This window comes from Cryptomeria japonica, chromosome 9 (genome assembly GCF_030272615.1).
Source record: "Cryptomeria japonica chromosome 9, Sugi_1.0, whole genome shotgun sequence".
NCBI classification, from domain to species: Eukaryota; Viridiplantae; Streptophyta; class Pinopsida; order Cupressales; family Cupressaceae; genus Cryptomeria; species Cryptomeria japonica.
In genome coordinates, this window is record NC_081413.1 from 491,587,222 (window position 1) to 491,607,262 (window position 20,041).

The 20,041-nt window shown below is 30.8% G+C and overlaps 2 protein-coding genes across 4 annotated transcripts; both read left to right on the forward strand.

Annotated features, from left to right (window-relative positions):
- Nucleotides 1-9,386: 9,386 nt before the first annotated feature.
- On the forward strand, nucleotides 9,387-17,916 carry LOC131079686 (disease resistance protein TAO1). Of its 3 annotated transcripts, XM_059211002.1 has the most exons (10): nucleotides 9,388-9,590; nucleotides 10,936-11,086; nucleotides 11,163-13,470; nucleotides 13,638-13,945; nucleotides 14,050-14,204; nucleotides 14,440-15,449; nucleotides 15,612-15,875; nucleotides 15,967-17,094; nucleotides 17,197-17,702; nucleotides 17,733-17,916. In XM_059211002.1, exons 3-10 carry the CDS (start codon nucleotides 13,207-13,209, stop codon nucleotides 17,896-17,898), a joined length of 3,801 nt encoding a protein of 1,266 aa, XP_059066985.1. In that variant the 5' UTR covers nucleotides 9,388-9,590; nucleotides 10,936-11,086; nucleotides 11,163-13,206; the 3' UTR covers nucleotides 17,899-17,916. The 3 variants fall into 3 exon arrangements, with proteins under 3 accessions (XP_059066983.1, XP_059066984.1, XP_059066985.1); XM_059211000.1 differs by having other exon boundaries at nucleotides 9,387-9,590; nucleotides 17,197-17,916; XM_059211001.1 differs by having other exon boundaries at nucleotides 9,387-9,590; nucleotides 11,166-13,470; nucleotides 17,197-17,916.
- On the forward strand, nucleotides 9,522-11,641 carry LOC131858461 (heavy metal-associated isoprenylated plant protein 41-like). Its single transcript, XM_059211701.1, has 5 exons — nucleotides 9,522-9,651; nucleotides 9,779-9,834; nucleotides 10,834-10,848; nucleotides 10,936-11,086; nucleotides 11,163-11,641. The coding sequence occupies exons 1-5, from the start codon at nucleotides 9,522-9,524 to the stop codon at nucleotides 11,639-11,641; spliced, it is 831 nt and encodes a 276-aa protein (XP_059067684.1).
- Nucleotides 17,917-20,041: the final 2,125 nt, after the last annotated feature.

A 20,041-nucleotide genomic window follows, 5' to 3' on the forward strand; every position in this document is an offset into this window, starting at 1 on the left:
TACTTGATACTGGATCTTTACATCTACTTGTAGAATCCTCTGCAATTTAGTTTTTTGGTTTATGTGATTGAGAATATGTTGTATATGAAGACAATATATATGTGGGCAATATAGATTTCTTTGGAAGATTATGCTGTTTTTACACAAGATAACAAGCTATAATCTTTGGAAAAGAAAAAAATCATCGATCATTTCAAACTCTGTGTGGAGATTTCATTGAGAGGAAGGAAATTCTTTGTTTTAGGTATATTTAAGTTGACATTAGAAGGTTGGTTTATGGTATAAAGATTTCATTAGAAGGTTTTAGTTATAATGAGTAGTTTTAAAGAAGTTTAATCTATTTAAGAATGATAAAAAGAAAAAGTAAGAAATTAAAAAATGAAAAATGGATATCTTATTTTCAATGTGTCATTTTAATTAATAATGCTTTGCAATGATATGCAGTGCAATGCATGGTGAATCCAAATTAACCACCTATTTAATATGAAAGTAGATTTTTATGTTATTATTGTATGAATAACTAATACAAATTTGTTGGTAGAGGAGGGTTAACCTGGATTGGGGTTGCAGATGGATTCTTTAGCATTTATTCATTTGTGAATTATTCTTCTTGTGATTGCGAGTGACTGGTATATGAATTATAGATTTGTGCATTTGCCTATTGTAATCATCACTTTCAAAATATTTAAGGTTTTTATATAATGTTTGGTTTTGTTGTATTTAATTTAGGGTTTTGCATTTTATATTTTTCTATATGTTGTAGTAGTGAGTATTGAGATTTTAATATTTCATTAGAAAATGTAGAATAAAAATGTTTATTATATATCTAAATTAATTTCTTTTCTTTTTCAATGTTAGAATAAAAGCTTACTCTAATTGAAAGTTATATAAAGGTTAAACTCTTACTGTCATGGTTAGGATTAGAATAAAGGTTATGAGTAAGATAATTTTAATGATAAGAAACTTTTAACTATTTTAAAATGTCTATATTTTAATTATAATAAATTTTGAAGCTATTTTAAAATGTATTTATTTCATTAGAACAAAGTTTCACGGTAATTGTTTCATAAAAAAATTCAAAAAAGGAAAACCAATATTCATATGTAAAGTACATAATATTAAAGACTTTTGTAATATTTTATAAAAAATGACAATAAGTGTTATGAATGCATTATCCTACAATAGTTACCTATTTATAGCCTTAATTTAACACTAAACTCTAACTAACTATAACCTTAACCCCTAAACCTAATCTCTCTAATTAAATGAAAACCCTAACCTAATCTTAAAGTTAACTCTAATCATATAGTTTTTAAATTTTTCAAATTATATCATAAAAGTTTAAACCCTTAATTAATTTTTTGGATTGATTAACATTAGGGTTTGATAAACATTCAAAAGCATACTCTAATCATTTAAATTTATATAAGTTTTAGTTTTAAATTTATTCTAAAATTAATTGTTGATTCATTTAACAACATTTAAAAATAAATTTATTTTAATTTAAAATTTGAATTGATTTTCATGCAAAAACAAAAAGGGTAGAATAAACATTTTGCTAATATATTTAGATTAATTTCTTTTCTTTTTTCAATTTCACAACAAAAAGCATACTCTAACAATTTAATATCAATTAACTTTTACTAATGCCTATAGAGTATAAGTTTAACTTTTATTTTAAAATATATAAATAATTTATATATTACATAAATAAGTATAAGAAAAAAATAGAAATATCAAATTACTATTGATGATACTCATTTATTCTCACTCTAATATATTTATTAATAAAGTATATTTTGATACAACCTTTGTTAATTTTATTATTATTCAAATAATTTTAAAATGTTTTATTGATGTTTCAAATTATTTTATAAAGGTTAAACCCTTAATTAAGTATTTGATTTTATTAACATTAGGGTTTGATAAGAATTCAACTAAGATTTTGCCTTAATTAACTATAGGGTTGGGGCTAGAATAAAGGTTATGTGTAAGACAATTTTAATTATAAGAAACTTTAAATTATTTTAAAATGTCTATATTTTAAATTTATAGTAAAAATATCATTTCAATTAAAAGTGAGTTTAAGCTATTTTAAAATGTCTTTATGTCATTAGAACAAAGTTTCAATGTAATTATTTCATAAAAATATTAAAATAAGGAAACAAAATATTCATAAGAAAAGTACATAATAAATTCTTTTAATATTTTATAAAAAATTATTATAAGTGTTATGAATACATTATCCTACAATAGTTACCTATTATCTTACCTTCAAACTAAACTCTAATTAACTATAACCTTAACCCCTAAACCTAATCTCTCTAATTGAATGTCAACCTTAACCTAACCTTAAAGTTAATTCTAACAATATAATTTTTTAATTTTTAAAATTATATCATAAAGGTTAAACCCTTAATTAATATTTTGGTTTGATTACCATTAGGATTTGATAAACATTAAAAGCATACTCTAATCATTGAAAGTTATCTAAGTTTTAGTTTTAAATTTATTCTAAAACTAATTTTTGATTCATTTAACAACATTAAAAAATACAAACCCTAACTATAATGAAAACCTTAACATAATAAAACCCTCACCTTGACAATATCTCTAATCTAGACCTGATTGAACTCTAAACCATAACTTGACCCTAAACTTAAATATAACCCTAACTTCACCCTTACTACAATTCTAACCCTAACCCTTAACACTAACACTTAACCTATGATACAAACCCTAACCTTTGAGATAATCCTAAACATAATCCTAATCCTAAGCCTAACCATAATCTTAACCCTATCCCTTACCTTAATCCTAACCATTAGCCTAACCCTAACAATGATGTAAACCCTAACTACAATCCTAACCCTAACCCTTAAAATCGTAACTCTAACCCTCTAATATAAACCTTAAACACTTAACCCCAATGCTAATGTTGTGATATAAACCCTAACCCTAAACATAAAAATAACCATAATCGTAAATCCTTATCATAACCCTAATCATAATCCCATGATATAAAGCCTAACCCTAGAAATAATCATAACAATAACACTAAGTAGTAATCTTAACAACAATTATATACCTAACCCTAACCTTAACCCTAAATCCAAAACCTAACCATTAACCTGACCCTAACGATGATGTAAAGCCGTATTGCAATCCTAATCCTAACCATTAACCTAACCCTAAAAGTGATGCAAACCATAAATATAAATCCAAATTATAACCATAACAATAAATATAAACCCTAAACCTAGACATAATCCTAAATGTAACCCTAAATCCTAAGCCTAACCATAATATTAACCCTTTCCCTAACCTTAATCCTAACCATGATATAAATCTAAACCCTAACCATTAGCCTAACCTTAGCAATGGTGTAAACCCTAACTATAATCCTAACCCTAACTCTAACCTTCTAATATAAACCCTAACCCTAACATTATGATATAAACTATACCCCTAAACATAAAATTAACCATAATCGTAAATCCTAATCCTAACCTTGATCCTAAGCCCATGATATAAACCCTAACCCTAGAAATAATCATAACAGTAACATTAAATCTTGACCCTAACAATAATCGTAACACTAACCGTAACTGTAACCTTAAAAACCCTAAATCCAAAACCTAACCATTAACCTAACCCTAACAATGATGTAAACCCTTACTACAACCCTAACCCTAACCATTAACCTAACCCTAAAAGTGAAGCAAACCATAACCATTAGCCAAACCCTAACCCTAGCCATGTTGTAAATCCAAAATGTACCCATTAACTTAACCCTAACAATGATATAAACCATAAACATAATCCTAATCCTAACCCTAACCCTATGATATAAACCCTAACCTTTCACATAATCCTAAACATGACCCTAAATCCTAAGCATAACCATAATCTTAACCCTATCCCTAACCTTAACCCTAACCATGATATAAATCCAAACCCTAACCATTAGCCTAACCACAACAATGATGTAAACCCTAACTACCATCCTAACCCTAACCCTTAAAACTATAACTCTAAGCCTCTAATATAAACCTTAAACCTTGAACCCCACTCCTAATGTTGTGATATAAACCCTAACCCTAAACACAAAACTAACCATAATCGTAAATCCTAATCCTAACCCTAATTATAATTCCACGATATAAAGCCTAACCCTAGAAATAATCATAACAATAACACTAAATAGTAATCTTAACAACAATTGTAAACCTAACCCTAACCTTAACCCTAAATCCAAAACCTAACCATTAACCTAACCCTAACAATGATGTGAACCTGTACTGCAATCCTAATCCTGACCATTAACCTAACCCTAAAAGTGATGCAAACCATAAATATAAATCCAAACCATAACCATAACAATAAATATAAACCCTAACCCTAGACACAATCCTAAATGTAACCCTAAATCCTAAGCCTAACAATAATCTTAACCCTTTCCCTAACCTTAATCCTAACCATGATATAAATCTAAACCCTAACCATTAGCCTAGCCTTAACAATGTTGTAAACCCTAACTATAATCCTAACCCTAACCCTTAACCCTAACTCTAACCCTCTTATATAAACCCTAACCCTGACATTGTGATATAAATCGTACCCCTAAACATAAAATTAACCATAATCATAAATCCTAATCCTAACCCTGATCCTAAGCCCATGATATAAACCCTAACCCTAGAAATAACCATAACAGTAACATTAAATCCCAGCCCTAACAATAATTGTAACCCTAATCCTAACTCTAACCTTAAACCCTAAATCCAAAACCTAATCATTAACCTAACCCTAACAATGATATAAACCCTTACTGCAATCCTAACCCTAAAAGTGATGCAAACCATGACCATTAGCCAGACCCTAACCCTAACCATGTTGTAAATCCAAACTGTACCCATTAACTTAACCCTAACAATGATATAAACCATAAACATAATCCTAATCCTAACTATAACCCTATGATATAAAAGCTAGCCTTGGACATAATCCTAAACATAACCCTAAATCATAAGCATAACCTCAATCTTAACCCTAACCCTACCCTTAACCCTAACCATGATGTAAATGCAAACCCTAACCATTAACCCAACCCTAAAAGTGATGCAAAACACAACTATAACCCTAACCCTAACCCCTAACCCTAAGTCTAACCCTATTATATAAACCCTAGCCCTACACATAATCCTAAGCATAACCATAAATCATATGCCTAAACATAATCTTGACCCTGACCCTAACCCTAACCATTAACGTAAACCTAAGAATGATGTAATGTCTATCTATAATCCTAACCCTAACCCTTAACCCTATGATATAAACCCTAACCATAGACATAACCCTAGCCATAATTTTAAATATTAATCCTTTGAACCACAATCATAAACTTAACTATAACCCTAACCTTGATGCTAATCCTAACCCTAATGTTGTGATATAAACCCTAACCCTAAATGTAAAACTAACCATAATCATAAATCCTAATCATAACCCTAATCTTAATCCCATGATATAAACCCTAAACCTAGAAATAATCATAACAATAATACTAAATCCTAAGCCTAACCATTAACCTAACTCTAACAATGATATAAACCCTTACTACAACCATAACCCTAACCATTAACCTAACCCTAAAATTCATACAAACCATAACTATAACCCTAACCCTGACCCTTAACCATGAGTATAACCCTATGATATACATCCTAACCCTACACATAATCCTAACCATAACCATAAATCCTAAGCCTAAACACAGTCTTAACCCTAACCCTAACCCTGACTCTAACCATTAACCTAACCCTAACAATGATGTAAAATCTATCTATAATCCTAACCCTAACCCTATTCCTATGATATAAATCCTAACCCTACACATAACCCTAACCATAATTATAAATGTTAAGCCTAACCACAATCTTAAACTTAACCATAACCCTAACCATTGTGCTAACCCTCACCCTAACACAGTGATGTATAAACTGTAACCCTAAACATAAAACTAACCATAAATGTAAATCATAATCCTAACCACAATCTTAACCCTAACCCTAATCATGATGTAAATCCAAACCCTAACCATTAAACTCACCCTAACAATGATGTAAACCCTACCTATAATCCTAACCCTAACCCATGACCATAACCACCCTAGCCCTATGATATAAAGGTCCTAACCCTACATATAATCTTAGCCATAACCCTAAATCCTAAGCCTAACCACAATTTTAACATTAATTGTAACACTAAACTTGATGTAAATCCAAACCCTAACCATTAACCTAACCCTAAAAATGATGTAAACCCTAACTATAATCCTAAACCTAATCCTTAACCCTAACCCTAACCGCAATCATAACCCTAACCTTATGATATAAACTCTAATCATAGAGACAATCCTAACCATATACCTAAAAATTAAGCCTAACTAGAACTTTAACCCTAACCATTAACCTAACCATAACAATGATGTAAACCCTAACTATAATCCTAACTCTAACCCTAACCCTGGACACAATCCTCACCATAATGATAAATCCAAAGCCTAACCACAATCTTAACCCTATCCCTAATCCTAATCATGAAGTAAATCCAAACCTTAATCATTAACCTAACCCTAACAATGATGTAAACCCTAACTATAATCCTAACCCTAATCATAGCACTATGATATAAACCATAACCCTACACATAATCCTAACCCTAACCCATAACCATAACCACCCTAGCCCTATGATATAAAGGTCCTAACCCTACATATAATCTTAACCATAACCCTAAATCCTAAGCCTAACCACAATTTTAACATTAATTGTAACACTAAACATGATGTAAATCCAAGCCCTAACCATTAACCTAACCCTAAAAATGATGTAAACCCAAACTATAATCCTAAACCTAATCCTTAACCCTAACCCTAACCGCAATCATAACCCTAACCTTATGATATAAACTCTAATCATAGAGATAATCCTAACCATATACCTAAAAATTAAGCCTAACTAGAACCTTAACCCTAACCATTAACCTAACCATACCAATGATGTAAACCCTAACTATAATCCTAACTCTAACCTTAACCCTAGACATAATCCTCACCATAATGATAAATCCAAAGCCTAACCACAATCTTAACCCTATCTCTAATCTTAATCATGAAGTAAATCCAAACCCTAATCATTAACCAAACCCTAATCATTAACCTAACCCTAACAATGATGTAAACCCTAACTATAATCCTAACCCTAATCATAACCCTCTGATATAAACCATAACCCTACACATAATCTAACCATAACCTAAATCCTAGCCTAATCATAATCTTAACGTAACACTAAACATGATGTAAATCCAAACCCTGACCATTAACCTAACCTCAACAATGATGTAAACCCTAACTACAACCATAACCCTAGTAAACCATAATGAACCCTAATCCTTATTGAATTAGGCCTACTATTTTGATTCCAATCCTAACTATAATTATAAATCTAGAATTGAACCAAATGGAATCCTAAATCTAACACTGTACCAATACAAAATATACAACTATACAACAATATATAATTTGAAATTAATTTATGTCATGTCTTTCAATTCATGTTGCGACTGCTACTAGCTTATATATATTTAATAATATATATAAAATAAGCCGAGAGATATTCTTCTCGAGGCACCATTTAATGTTGATGCTCATGGAAAAGTGATATGAGGGTAGGGTAAGTGAATGGAAGTGTCGGACCAAAAAAGGGTCTTTAAGTGTTGTGCTTGAATTTATTCAAAGTGCACACAAACACACAATTGATATGTGTCCCCCTTAGAAACATAACATTTTATTTTATTTTTCAAATTTAAATAAATAAATTTAAAAAAGACAATAGATATATTTTTTAGGATATATAAAAACATTATCAAAAGTAAATAAAAATATATTTATTCAAATGACTATACAAATTATATAGCTTGATAATGTAGTAATGTCCTAACAACATTTTTTTATGAATTATGTAATGTTTTTGATTAATTAATAGTATAGTTTAATTATAATTTAAATACAATTTACTTATTATTTTAAAAGAATAGTTTAATTATTAATATACAATAATATTAAAGTTATCAATGCTATTGTGTATATAGAAAACAAAACATGATTAATGTATATTCAATTTTTTATATGAAATAAATAATAATAAAAGCAAACATAATTTTATTAAATTAATATAAATTAAGACAAAGGCCACATAAATAAAATAATGTATATAAATACATGTAAAAATGAAACATGAACTTTTAAATTCAAATTAAAAAAAAAGGAGTTGAATAAGCATCTTCAGAAGGATATCTTTCATCATTTGTAGATGGATTTTTAAAAGATAAGTATATTAATTGATAAGTAAGAGGTATTTTTTTATTAAATGTGTCAAGTTGTTTCATGGAGAATTTACTACATAACTTTTTTACTAAAATTGATTACATTGAAGAAAGAGTACAAAGGCTAGAAAGAAAATTTACATGAAATTTCAAATAGTACATGACAATCATAAATAGAATGGTCTATTGATGATTATTATGGTTTTTGAAGAACCTAAATTTAATACATCACTGAGACAAAAACTAATTCTTATAAAGAACCTAAATTTAATAGTTGTATAATTGTATTTACTAATTTTTATCATAAAATGCAATTAAACATTTTAGAAGACTATATGAGATAAAACAAAAAAATTGAACAAACTAAAAAAAAATTCTATAAGACCAACGTAATTTATATATAAAAAATCTATGATTGACTTTTTTCAAAACAATTTTAAATATAATATGCATCCAAAAAAGACATTAACTTGAGAAAGAAACATGACCGTCAAATTTAGACTTATAATTATTATCATTAAAAATAATTATTAATATTCATAAATCAAATATTCAATTCTTATTTGAATAATGAATAGTGAAATGTGATCTAATACATTCTTTAAACAAACATGTTTACATAATTTAATTTAAAATTTAATAAATTATTATTATAATTTTTTTAATTTATTTTTACTGATTATAATTCTTTAAATTAGTCCCAATGTTCTGTGTATCATACCTGTATCATACCTATATCTTACAAGACTGTAGAAATATATATTAATAGTTTAATTAAATGAAAATAAAAAACATTTACATTTATTTTGATTACAAATAATTAATAAATGTGTGTTGATGTTTATTATTTTATTATAATCTTTTTCTCAACTTATTAAAAAAAAACCCACTCCATGTTATACATATGCTCGGAAACTACCTGTAACCAAAACATTAAATTCGAGACATTAAATTTATACTAATCAGCTCTGACAGCAGAGATGCATCATAATACGTCTGCCAGTACTTCAAATTCCCTACTTTCTTGGTTTTCTATTTCATATTATTTATGGAAGAAGCTTTTGCAGCTACCGGGCTACAGTGAAACCCCCTTTAATTTTCCCGGGTGCCAGAGTCAATTATAGTGTTCAATGGTGGAAAATCTCGTGACCTGTTATGAGGAATCACTAAGGCTGGAAGAAGCATCAGTGCTGTTCCAGGTAAGTTTGCTTTCTCTTGGGCATACTGTTAATGGTATGAGCTGCATGCCTGCTATATTTGGTTAGAGCTACGAATGAAGGGATGATATTCTGATTTTAATGTTCTGGATTTTTGAGAATGCTGTAGCAATTGTGATCGGTAAGGAGGGAGCGTTATGCTTTCAGGGTTTTCTATTTAATTTCTGCAGGATGTGATTCTGAGAGTAATGGGCAACTGAGATTTTCAGAGTTTATTTGGTTTAAGGTTTTTGGTTAAAGTGGTTAAGAAATGATAGATACTGCTTTTGAAAAAGTACAGAGTAAAGGAATAACAGTTTATTTAGGTGTTTGTTAAAAGTGTAAGGGATTGTGGTTTACCAGTCTGTTTCATCAGAGTGTGTCCTAAGGGGAATTGGGTGCATTCAATGACCTTCAGATTGGATATATGCAAATGTTAATAAAATGTGAGAATGATTGACTGCGATTTTAGATGAGTTATTTTAAGCAAGCCAAAGTTTAGTATTGTTTAAGTTCAGTCATAAAAGGTGGGACTTAAAGGTTCATCTGAAATCACGAATATTGCAAGTTTACACTGTTGAAATGTCATTCCTCTGTTTTAAGTACAGTCCCTCCAAATAATTAAATTTATATTGAAAAATAAGTAATATCTGATATTATCATTTGTTAAAGAGTTTCTGTTAGAATATTGTGTGAGATTTTTTTATCAACATTAATGGATCACAAAGTGTCACCCAAAACTTAATTAAAAAGCTTTTGCACAACAATTCCTCATCTTGATGATGAGTTCTGGAGTGCCATGCCATCCTGAAGTCAAGTATTTAGCTTGCATAATGTTTTCTCATCCTCATGATGGATTCAAGAGTGCCATCTAAAACTTGATTAAAAGATTCTTCCACAATGTTTCCTCATCCTGATGATAGATCATTCTATCAAAAACTTGATTACAAAACTTAATAATTTATCCTCCTCTTGAGGATGGATCTTAGAATGCCATCCAAAACTTGATGAAAAGTTCTTCCACAATTTTTCGCCACAAACTCTTAAATTAATTTAGTCGACTGTTGAAATATCGTATCTTTGATTGATATTATCATTTTAAAATTACTTTGGTGAAGAAATTCAAGTTGGTATAAATTTTGTAATAATACAGAAGATACCATAAATTCATACTTTTTTGAGTGTCATAACTCATTGGGCAGTCCAATTTCTGCACATAATCTCCTAATTTTGTTTGTGCTGTCAGAGCAGCAGTTTAGTGGTATTTATTTGCAGACTATATTATTGTATTGCAATTTGGCTTAGCTCTAAATTAACATGAGACAGTGTTGGTTCTCTTTTTTGGCAGAGGCAACACATGGTAGAGAGAAAGCTAATGCATTATTCTAGCTTACAAACCATTCTGTTAGTTGGAGAAGGCAATTTCTCATTTTCTTCAGCTTTGGCTACTGCATTTAAATCTGCAAAAAACATCGTAGCCTCCTCATTTGATAGCAAAGGTATCAATTAGAACTTGGTAATCTTTTTGTTGATCCCAATATTTTTATTTGACTCCCCTTTTTAATGTTGTCACAGCAGACAAAGTCTTGAGGGTTTATGATACAGCTCGTAGTTCAATTGAGAACTTGGAAAGTCGTAAAGCATTGGTACTGTATGAGGTGGATGCAACCAGATTGCATGAAATTGAAGATCTAAGCGCCAGGAAGTTTGACAGAATTGTATTCAATCTCCCTCATGCAGGCTATTTTCCCGGTGGGGAACGCAGTAAAAAAGCTATCAAAAAGAACAAAGAGTTGGTGAGTATGTTTTTGGAAAGTGCTGCCAAGCTGCTGAGCTTGTGTGGAGAAATTCATGTTACTAACAAGGTTGGGCCACGCTACAAAAAATGGAATTTAGAAGAAGAAGCAGAAAAGTATGGGCTGTATTTGAAGGAGTCTGTTAGTTTTCAAAAAACAGATTATCCTGGTTATATGAACAAAAGGGGAGGTGGACCAAAGATCAACAGAACCTTCCGTCTGGGAGAGTGTAGAACTTATATGTTCTCGGCTCCCTGAGTGGCATGCAGCTGCTGTGTATGCCAAGTTTTTAACTGTTTTATCATGGAAAGGCTACACCAACCAGTCACTAATGACAACCAAAGCATTTTGACAAATCAATGACAACACACCAACAACTCTTTTTGTCGAAATTTCCAACAATTCCCTCCAATGCTAATTTGATATTATGAGATGGTTTTTTTAAGGATTTGTGATGTGTGCTAGAAAGTGTTCAATCTATGTATAATTTGCTAGATGTTAAAATAAATTAGAGCATATCTTTAAATACAACATCTAGTGTGGAATTCAATAACCCACCCCTCATGCCCACTCACTTGAAGAGAAAATAACTTAACCTATTTTTTATTTTATTTTTAATATTTTAAGACCACTTCCATAAACATAAGAAAATCTAGATCAATTCCAGATTTGACTCAGATAAAAAATAAATAATAAAAAAACAAATATCTTCTTTAACAAATATGTATAAATAAAAATAATACTAAAATTTCTCTATTAAAATCATTGTCCGTACATAGTAAATATTACAATAAAAATAAACAAATAAAAATGCATTGCTGATAAAGAAAAAGGAAAAAGAAGGTTTGCAGTTTTCTTCATTACGTAAAGATTTATTCTCATGAAAAGATAAAGTAACCTGAGAGGCCCATAATGCTTTAATCATTCTCCGTGTCTTTAATGCTTTAATCATTCCCCATGTCTTGAACCGGACCTGCCTTAAATAAAAGATATTCTAAATGGCCTGTAACTCAAATGTAATCTCTGAAAAGACATGCTTATTTTCTACGATTTTTCTTGAAGTAATTATTACCATGCCACAACCAACAGTAAAAGCGCAAGAGATTGTAGTTGAGTTTACATCAGATGCTCTTGTGCCTTCCTTTACAGATCACGTAAGGGAAAATAAAGTTAATTCCCATCTTCTGTTTCTTTTTGACTGCACCCATTTTCATAATAATCTATTCCCATCTTCTTTTTCTTTTTGACTGCACCCATTTTCATAATAATCTATTCCCATCTTTTTCTTTTTGACTGGACCCATTTTCATGATAATATATTCCCGGTCTTCTTTTTCTTACCTGCCTTAAATAAAAGATATTCTAAATGGCCTGTAACTCAAATCTAATCTCTGAAAAGACATGCTTATCTTCTACGATTTTTCTTGAAGTAATTATTACCATGCCACAAGCAACAGTAAAAGCGCAAGAGATTGTAGTTGAGTTTACATCAGGTGCTCCTGTGCCTTCCTTTACAGATCACGTAAGGGAAAATAAAGTTAATTCCCATCTTCTTTTTCTTTTTGACTGCACCCATTTTCATAATAATCTACTCCCATCTTTTTCTTTTTGACTGGACCCATTTTCATGATAATATATTCCCGGTCTTCTTTTTCCTTTTTTCACTGTACCCATTTTCATATTCCAAATCGTCATTATAAAAGGCTGTCAATCTTGGTAACAAACTCATCTCTAAACATTCTGAGCAATCTGTCTTCAGTCCTATCTTGTTCAAATTCTGAGCAATCTGTCTTCAGTCCTATCTTGTTCAAATTCTGAGAAAAAATGGGCAACACTTCCTGCTGCTGTTCGTGCTGTGCTCCTCAAGAAGATTATCAAGATGTTATCAATGAACTCGTCGCAATGGAAGAGATGAGTCACATTGATGAATTGATTTCTTACATTGATCAGCTCTTGAATGCCATTGCCCAGGGAAGTAATGATTCAATTGCTCGTCTTTCCAAGACGAACCGAGTGACCTCTTCTATCACTTCCGGTGGCAGTTTATTGGAGAAGATATTGAAGAGATCTAACAGACATATATGCAAGGTATGCAACTAATTTTTCAGGAAAAAGGTTTCAATTCATACAATTCATTTCCTTTATCATTAAGATTCTTGATCCACACGATTGAAGTGTAACTAGTAAGAAAGTTATATTAACGTGAAAAGAAATTACAATTCTAAAACACTATGTATCGATTTTTTTGGGTCCAGAGAGACATTATGCCAAAGCTTAACCGCGAAACACGGAAATTGGTGATTGATGTCACAAATCAAGGAGCGCAGATTAAGTGGGTAGGAGTAGCGCTTTCAGTTGTAGGTTTTGTGTTGGAAAGAATTGAACAAGTTTCTTCCAACAGAGAGGAATGTATAGTGCTCCTCAAATATATGTGTAAGCTTGCAGAATACATCAAGCAGTTGGAGGATCATTTTCCTCAGGAGAAGCTGAATCGGGTTTTCCATTTTATTGTGGAAGGCTCCCTCCTCTGCATATCGCAAATGCAATCTCATCCGCTTTCCAAGTAAATACAATTTTATGCATTGTGAATTTTCCTCTGTCATGTGATGTTCATATTTCAACTGCTTTATAATGACGAATCTTTATTTACTTTTGATGGCCAAATAGATTTTTTGCTGCTCCGGTTGTGGCTGAAGATTTGCAGAGATTGCAAAGACAACTTGGGCAAGAGTACTCGGAGCTCTCATTGGAGGCGATAATCGCTGTGCTGAATAGGATTCCAGTTGTCTTGCCTCCCTCCCAAGGAACATCTCCTCAAGCAGGTACTAAATTTCTCTTTTATTTGGGCCTTTGTTTATGCTACGTCTATTCACAAATAATTATAGAGATCCTGAGAAAACGATTTAAAATTCTATTTTGCAGAGTAAATTTGAATAATTAATGATACTGATACCTATCATCTATTTGTATATTTTTAAAATATATTATGTAGATTTGTAATTACACTCCAGATTTTAATTTAAACATATTTTAAAGAAATTTATATTGTGTTTGTAGTTGGTATTGAGGAAGCCAGAAATCATGTGACTGAACTCCTAGACATGGAAAGTAAGTCAGTTAAAGTGGTAGTTATTTATGGACAAGGTGGGATAGGAAAGACAACTTTAGCCACTGCAGTGTTCGGCAAACTTGACCTCCAAAACTACAAATATTGCAGAGTCGATATAGAACAGAATTGTGCAGAGGGTGATCTTAAGTTGCTGCAACGACAAATTTTAAGAGACCTTTATGGCCATAATATTGAACTGAGAAGTTTGAATGAAGGTCGCGAAGAGTTGTCCAAAGATTTTAAAGAACACTCCTCTGAACCTATCTTCATTTATGTTGACAATGCTCTGAAGCAAAGTGACCTGGAAAAGCTTCTACCTGTAACTGACCTGACGTTCCTTCCACCAAAGAGCAGGATTCTTATAACCACTAGAAATTTGAACGAGACTCTTATAATTTTACAGGAAGGAGTTGAACGCCGTCCTTATCAGGTAGCTTCTCTTCAACAAGAAGAGGCACAAAAGCTCTTGTGTGAATTGGCTTTAAGCAGTGGCCAAGCAAGTTTTGACCCCACCATAGATATTAATGGCCTCCTCAAAATATGCCAAGGAATTCCGTTGGTAATAAAAATGGCGGGAGCGAGATTACGTGAGCATGCTCAAAGTGTGCCAGCTTGTAGGGACACAGTGGAATATCTCAAGTCATGGCTGCTACAAGGAGTGCAGGGTGAATTAAGCGAACGTATGGTGGACTTTGTATATAATCGCTTGGATGCCTCGTGTAAAGAGGCATTTCTTGATATAGTCTTCTTCTTTTGTAATTGGAAACAGCAAAGGGTGGTGTCCAGTGTTGGAGCTATAGAGTTTGGAGAGCTTGAAAAGGCTGCTCTTGTATATGTAACGGATGAAGGCATGGTGAATGTGCACGATATAGTGAAAGCGCGAGGGAGAATGCTATCACCAGATGGGGAGAGAATCATCGACCTACAATCTCTCACTGATGTTCTCCAAGATGTAGAGGTATGTTGTTAACAATTTTCTAGATTTTATCTCTCTACATATAGACGACTTAACAATCCAAATTCTGCATATATCATCATAATATCAGTTTTGGAAAAGATTTAAAAGATAAATTAGTGCTCTCTATTTGTATGTGCTTTTGAGCTACAAACATTTTTGCAGAGGATAAAGAAAATGAAGGGGATTTCTCTAAACGAATCATTCGAGCTTGAAGTACACCATCTCAACTTGATGAAGAAATGTTTAAGAGTTTTGATCTTAACAGAATCGACAAGAATAGTAAATGGAGAATGCAAAGGAGCTTTTGAAAATCTAAGGTTGCTCGGCCTTAAGAACCATAATAATTACTCATGTATGGATGTTAGTAAACATCCAAGATTAACAGCAATCATTTTGGATTACGAAAGAAACTCCAACTTTCCGGAGGCAAACTCTACAATCTTTGCCTAATTTTTTATTTTTAAATTTTTTTTTTCTCAGGACATTGCTAATTAGAAACAATGAAATTGTTTTGCAGTTTGGAGGCACCATCCCATCTTCATTGAGATATGTGTATATAGAAGGTTGTGTATTAGTTAATCTTACCATCACCCTTTCCCAAATTCAATCTTTGCATTATCTAACATTGTGTGGCTGTAGTGGGTTTGAAAGCCTGCCTGAAACCATTAGCAACCTACTTGCTTTGGAAGAGTTGCATTTAATGTTTTGTTCTAGCTTGGTGAGCCTTGGAGACAGTTTTGGTGGTTTATCTTCTTTAAATGATTTGGATTTACACTCTTGTTCCAGCTTGGTGAGCCTTCCAAACAGTTTTGGAAGTTTATCTTCTTTGAAAAAATTGGATTTAAGGTTTTGTTTTAGCTTGGTGAGCCTTCCAGATAGTTTTGGTAGTTTATCTTCTTTAAATAACTTGTATTTGGAATCTTGTTCTGACTTGGTGAGCCTTCCAGACAGTTTTGGTAGTTTATCTTCTTTAAATGATTTGGATTTAAACTCTTGTTCCAGCTTGGTGAGCCTTCCAAACAGTTTTGGAAGTTTATCTTCTTTGAAAAAATTGGATTTAAAGTCTTGTTTTAGCTTGGTGAGCCTTCCAGACAGTTTTGGTAGTTTATCTTCTTTAAATGATTTGGATTTAAGGTGTTGTTCCAGCTTGGTGAGCCTTCCAAACAGTTTTGGAAGTTTATCTTCTTTGAAAAATTTGCATTTAACGTCTTGTTTTAGCTTGGTGAGCCTTCCAGATAGTTTTGGTAGTTTATCTTCTTTGAAACATTTGGATTTAAGGTCTTGTTTTAGCTTGGTGAGCCTTCCAAACAGTTTTGGTAGTTTATCTTCTTTGAAACATTTGGATTTAAGGTCTTGTTTTAGCTTGGTGAGCCTTCCAAACAGTTTTGGTAGTTTATCTTCTTTGAAACATTTGGATTTAAGGTCTTGTTTTAACTTGGTGAGCCTTCCAGACAGTTTTGGTAGTAGTTCGCTAATTGCTGTCAAGGCTTCAGAATGTTATCAACTGGAGGAAAATACAATGGACAAGTTAGCCAAGATGAAGGGATTGATGGTGGTGGATATAGAAGGAAGCCCTCTGTTGAAAAAGCGGTGGGAACAAGTGAAGGAGCAATACTCTTTAGCAGTAGTGGGGTTTGGAACGCAGGTAATCGCTGTAACATATTTTCTTGTTCTTAACTAAGAATTTTATTTCCCTGGTTATCACTGCTCAACCTTGTTCTTAATTGAGGGTTTCGATGCATTGCAGATATTCAGGTTTGAAATGTACCCATATGAGGATGTAATGCGCAGAGCATTTTTTCACAGTGAGTCAAAATTCATGCATGTTGATGAGAATGGGCAGCTTGTGGAATCGGCTTCTCCCGCAGGTGGGGCAAAGCTGTGGTTGCTGTTAAAGGAGGGCGATGTGAATGTGAGAGATTCTTCAGCATCATCATCAAATAGCAGCAGATGTTGGGAAGCAGTGAAGAAGAAATGGATGGAGTTAGTGGGTTCGGAAGGGGGGCAAATGATATACGTGGATATGGGAGGGTCATGGGAGGAAATAGAAACACGTGTTCAGCAGGCTCTCCCAGATTTACCCAGCGGCACTCGTGCGTGGATTGCTCCTGACAATAGGGCAAGGCTACTGTTTGCACATTCCGTGGAGCACTATTACGATACATATGCCCAAAAGGGAGACAGGAAGGGTGAATTGAGTGGGGTTCAGAATTGCATTGTGAGCACATCAGTGTATGTGGATGAGGAGGGAAGGCCATCAGTGTATGTGGATGAGGAGGGAAGGCCGAAGCTTGATGACCTCAAATTCATACACCCCGACCTTGGTACAAAAACTGAGTACAAACCTCTTTCTCCCCAATTGCTCTCCCCTATTTCGGAAGCAATTTGGTTTTTGCAAGAAGACTCTTTTGGCTGCGTTTACTTGTCGGATAAACTTATACAGTGGTGATCCATGAAATTGTATTGATCATGTCCAAATTTGCATTATTTTATTTTATTAAATTTATATATTTGTAAAGAAATAAAACTATTTTTTAATGAAAATAAGATTAAATGAATATGGGAAATAATGTAATATAATTAATTTAATTTATAATTATTCTAAATTGTTGATCTTAATTTGAATACTAATTATTTTTCATAGTAATAATATATTCTTTCTTTTATATTATGAATTAATATGTGATTTTATTTTACTTATTACAAAGACATTTCTATCTATTGCTTTCTTCTATTTAGGATGCAACTGAGTTTTGTTGATGACATTTTATTGAATAAACTGACATTTAATAATAAATATAATATATCTAAAATAAATACAAAAATTTAAAATTTATTTCTTCTCATCTTTATAATAGATGTATTTTTTTTTTTTTTAAGTAAATAAAATAATTTCAACTTGATATTATTTCTTATATTATATATTATTTTTAATGATACAATATAATTTGAGTTAAAAATAAAACCTAAAATACATATTTTTAAATAAAATAAATAATATTTTATTTATTAATCTTTTTATTTAGAACAATTGTTAATTTAAATGCATTTGTTTTTTAATTATTCAAAATAATATAGGACAATTGTTAATTTTATGATGCATAGAAGGGTGGAATAGCCAAAACTTCTACACAACAAATTGGGGCATCCATTTTGACGATTAGACTATTAATTTTAATTATTAATTAAAATTATATGTTAACTTTTTTAAAATTATTATATTTATATTTATTATTATATATATTATATAATATTTTTTTAATATAATGTAATTATTAAATTTATATATAATATTATGTTATAATTATAATTATTATTATATCTTATGTATTCTAAATTATTAAATGTAATTTAAAAACAACTGAAATTATATATTTAATTTATATGAAATTTATATTATAATTATATTTATTAGGAACTTTTACATGCAATAATCACCTTTGCATTATATGGATAGACTTAGAATTATTTGATTTGCACACTTTTATGAATAATATTAATCTACAATGTTCTTATCAAGCATAAAACAAATAGTTTTACTACAGTAATACAATTGCAATGCTCACTACTATGTAGTTACAATACATACCACTTGTAAGAATCTAGTATCTAAAACTATTATCCAACATGTCTCTAAAAAATATTAAAATAGGATTTATTTTACTTTTGTATTGTTGTTAAAATTTTAAAAACAATATGAATCAACATGAAAATCAATCACAAATGAAATTAAGATTAGAACCATTATTAACATATCAAAATCCAATACAAAATATCTCATTTTGTAGCAATTGAAAATATAGTTGTGTACAATTATTCATCTCCCTTATTTACAAAGTCTTGGATTTTGCATGAGAACGACGACTCATTTTTGTTCTACTAATTTTCATCTTAAAGAAGCTCTCAGATTGAATTGTATTGAGCATGTGTAAGTTTATATTATTTTAATTTATTAATTTTATATATTTATAAAGAAATAAACTTATTTTTTAATAAAATTAATATTAAATGAATATGACAAATAATATAATATAATAAAGTTAATTTAAATTTATTTTAAATTATTGATCTTAACTTGAATGTTAATTATTTTTCATAATAATAATAATTTTTTCTTTTATATTATGAATTAATTTGTAATCTTATTTTCCTTGGTATTATTAATAACTTTAAGATAAATTACTTATTGAATTCATAAAAAAATGGTAAGGGGTACAAGTGCAAAATAGAGTACCAAGGTTGAATTAGACAAATGAGCAAAAAAAAAAAAGTGAAAATGGTATTCAATTGTAAAACAACCATATATATTAGCAATAATATCTTTAAAATAAATTACATCAAGAGGCACTTCAACACAACATGATATGTGGCCAACAAATGGTCAAGACTTATGTATTAGAATAAGCTGGCTAGCTTTTAGATATCAAGGGTAAGGAATTTAGGTTGAAGGCTATAAATTAAATGATCTTTATTTTGAATGCCAATGTGAAAGTGAATACGAAAAATCTTAACTATTAATATACCGAACAATTTTGAACACCTAGCAATAAAATAGTTGAAAAATATTATGATAATGGTAAAATTCATTAGCA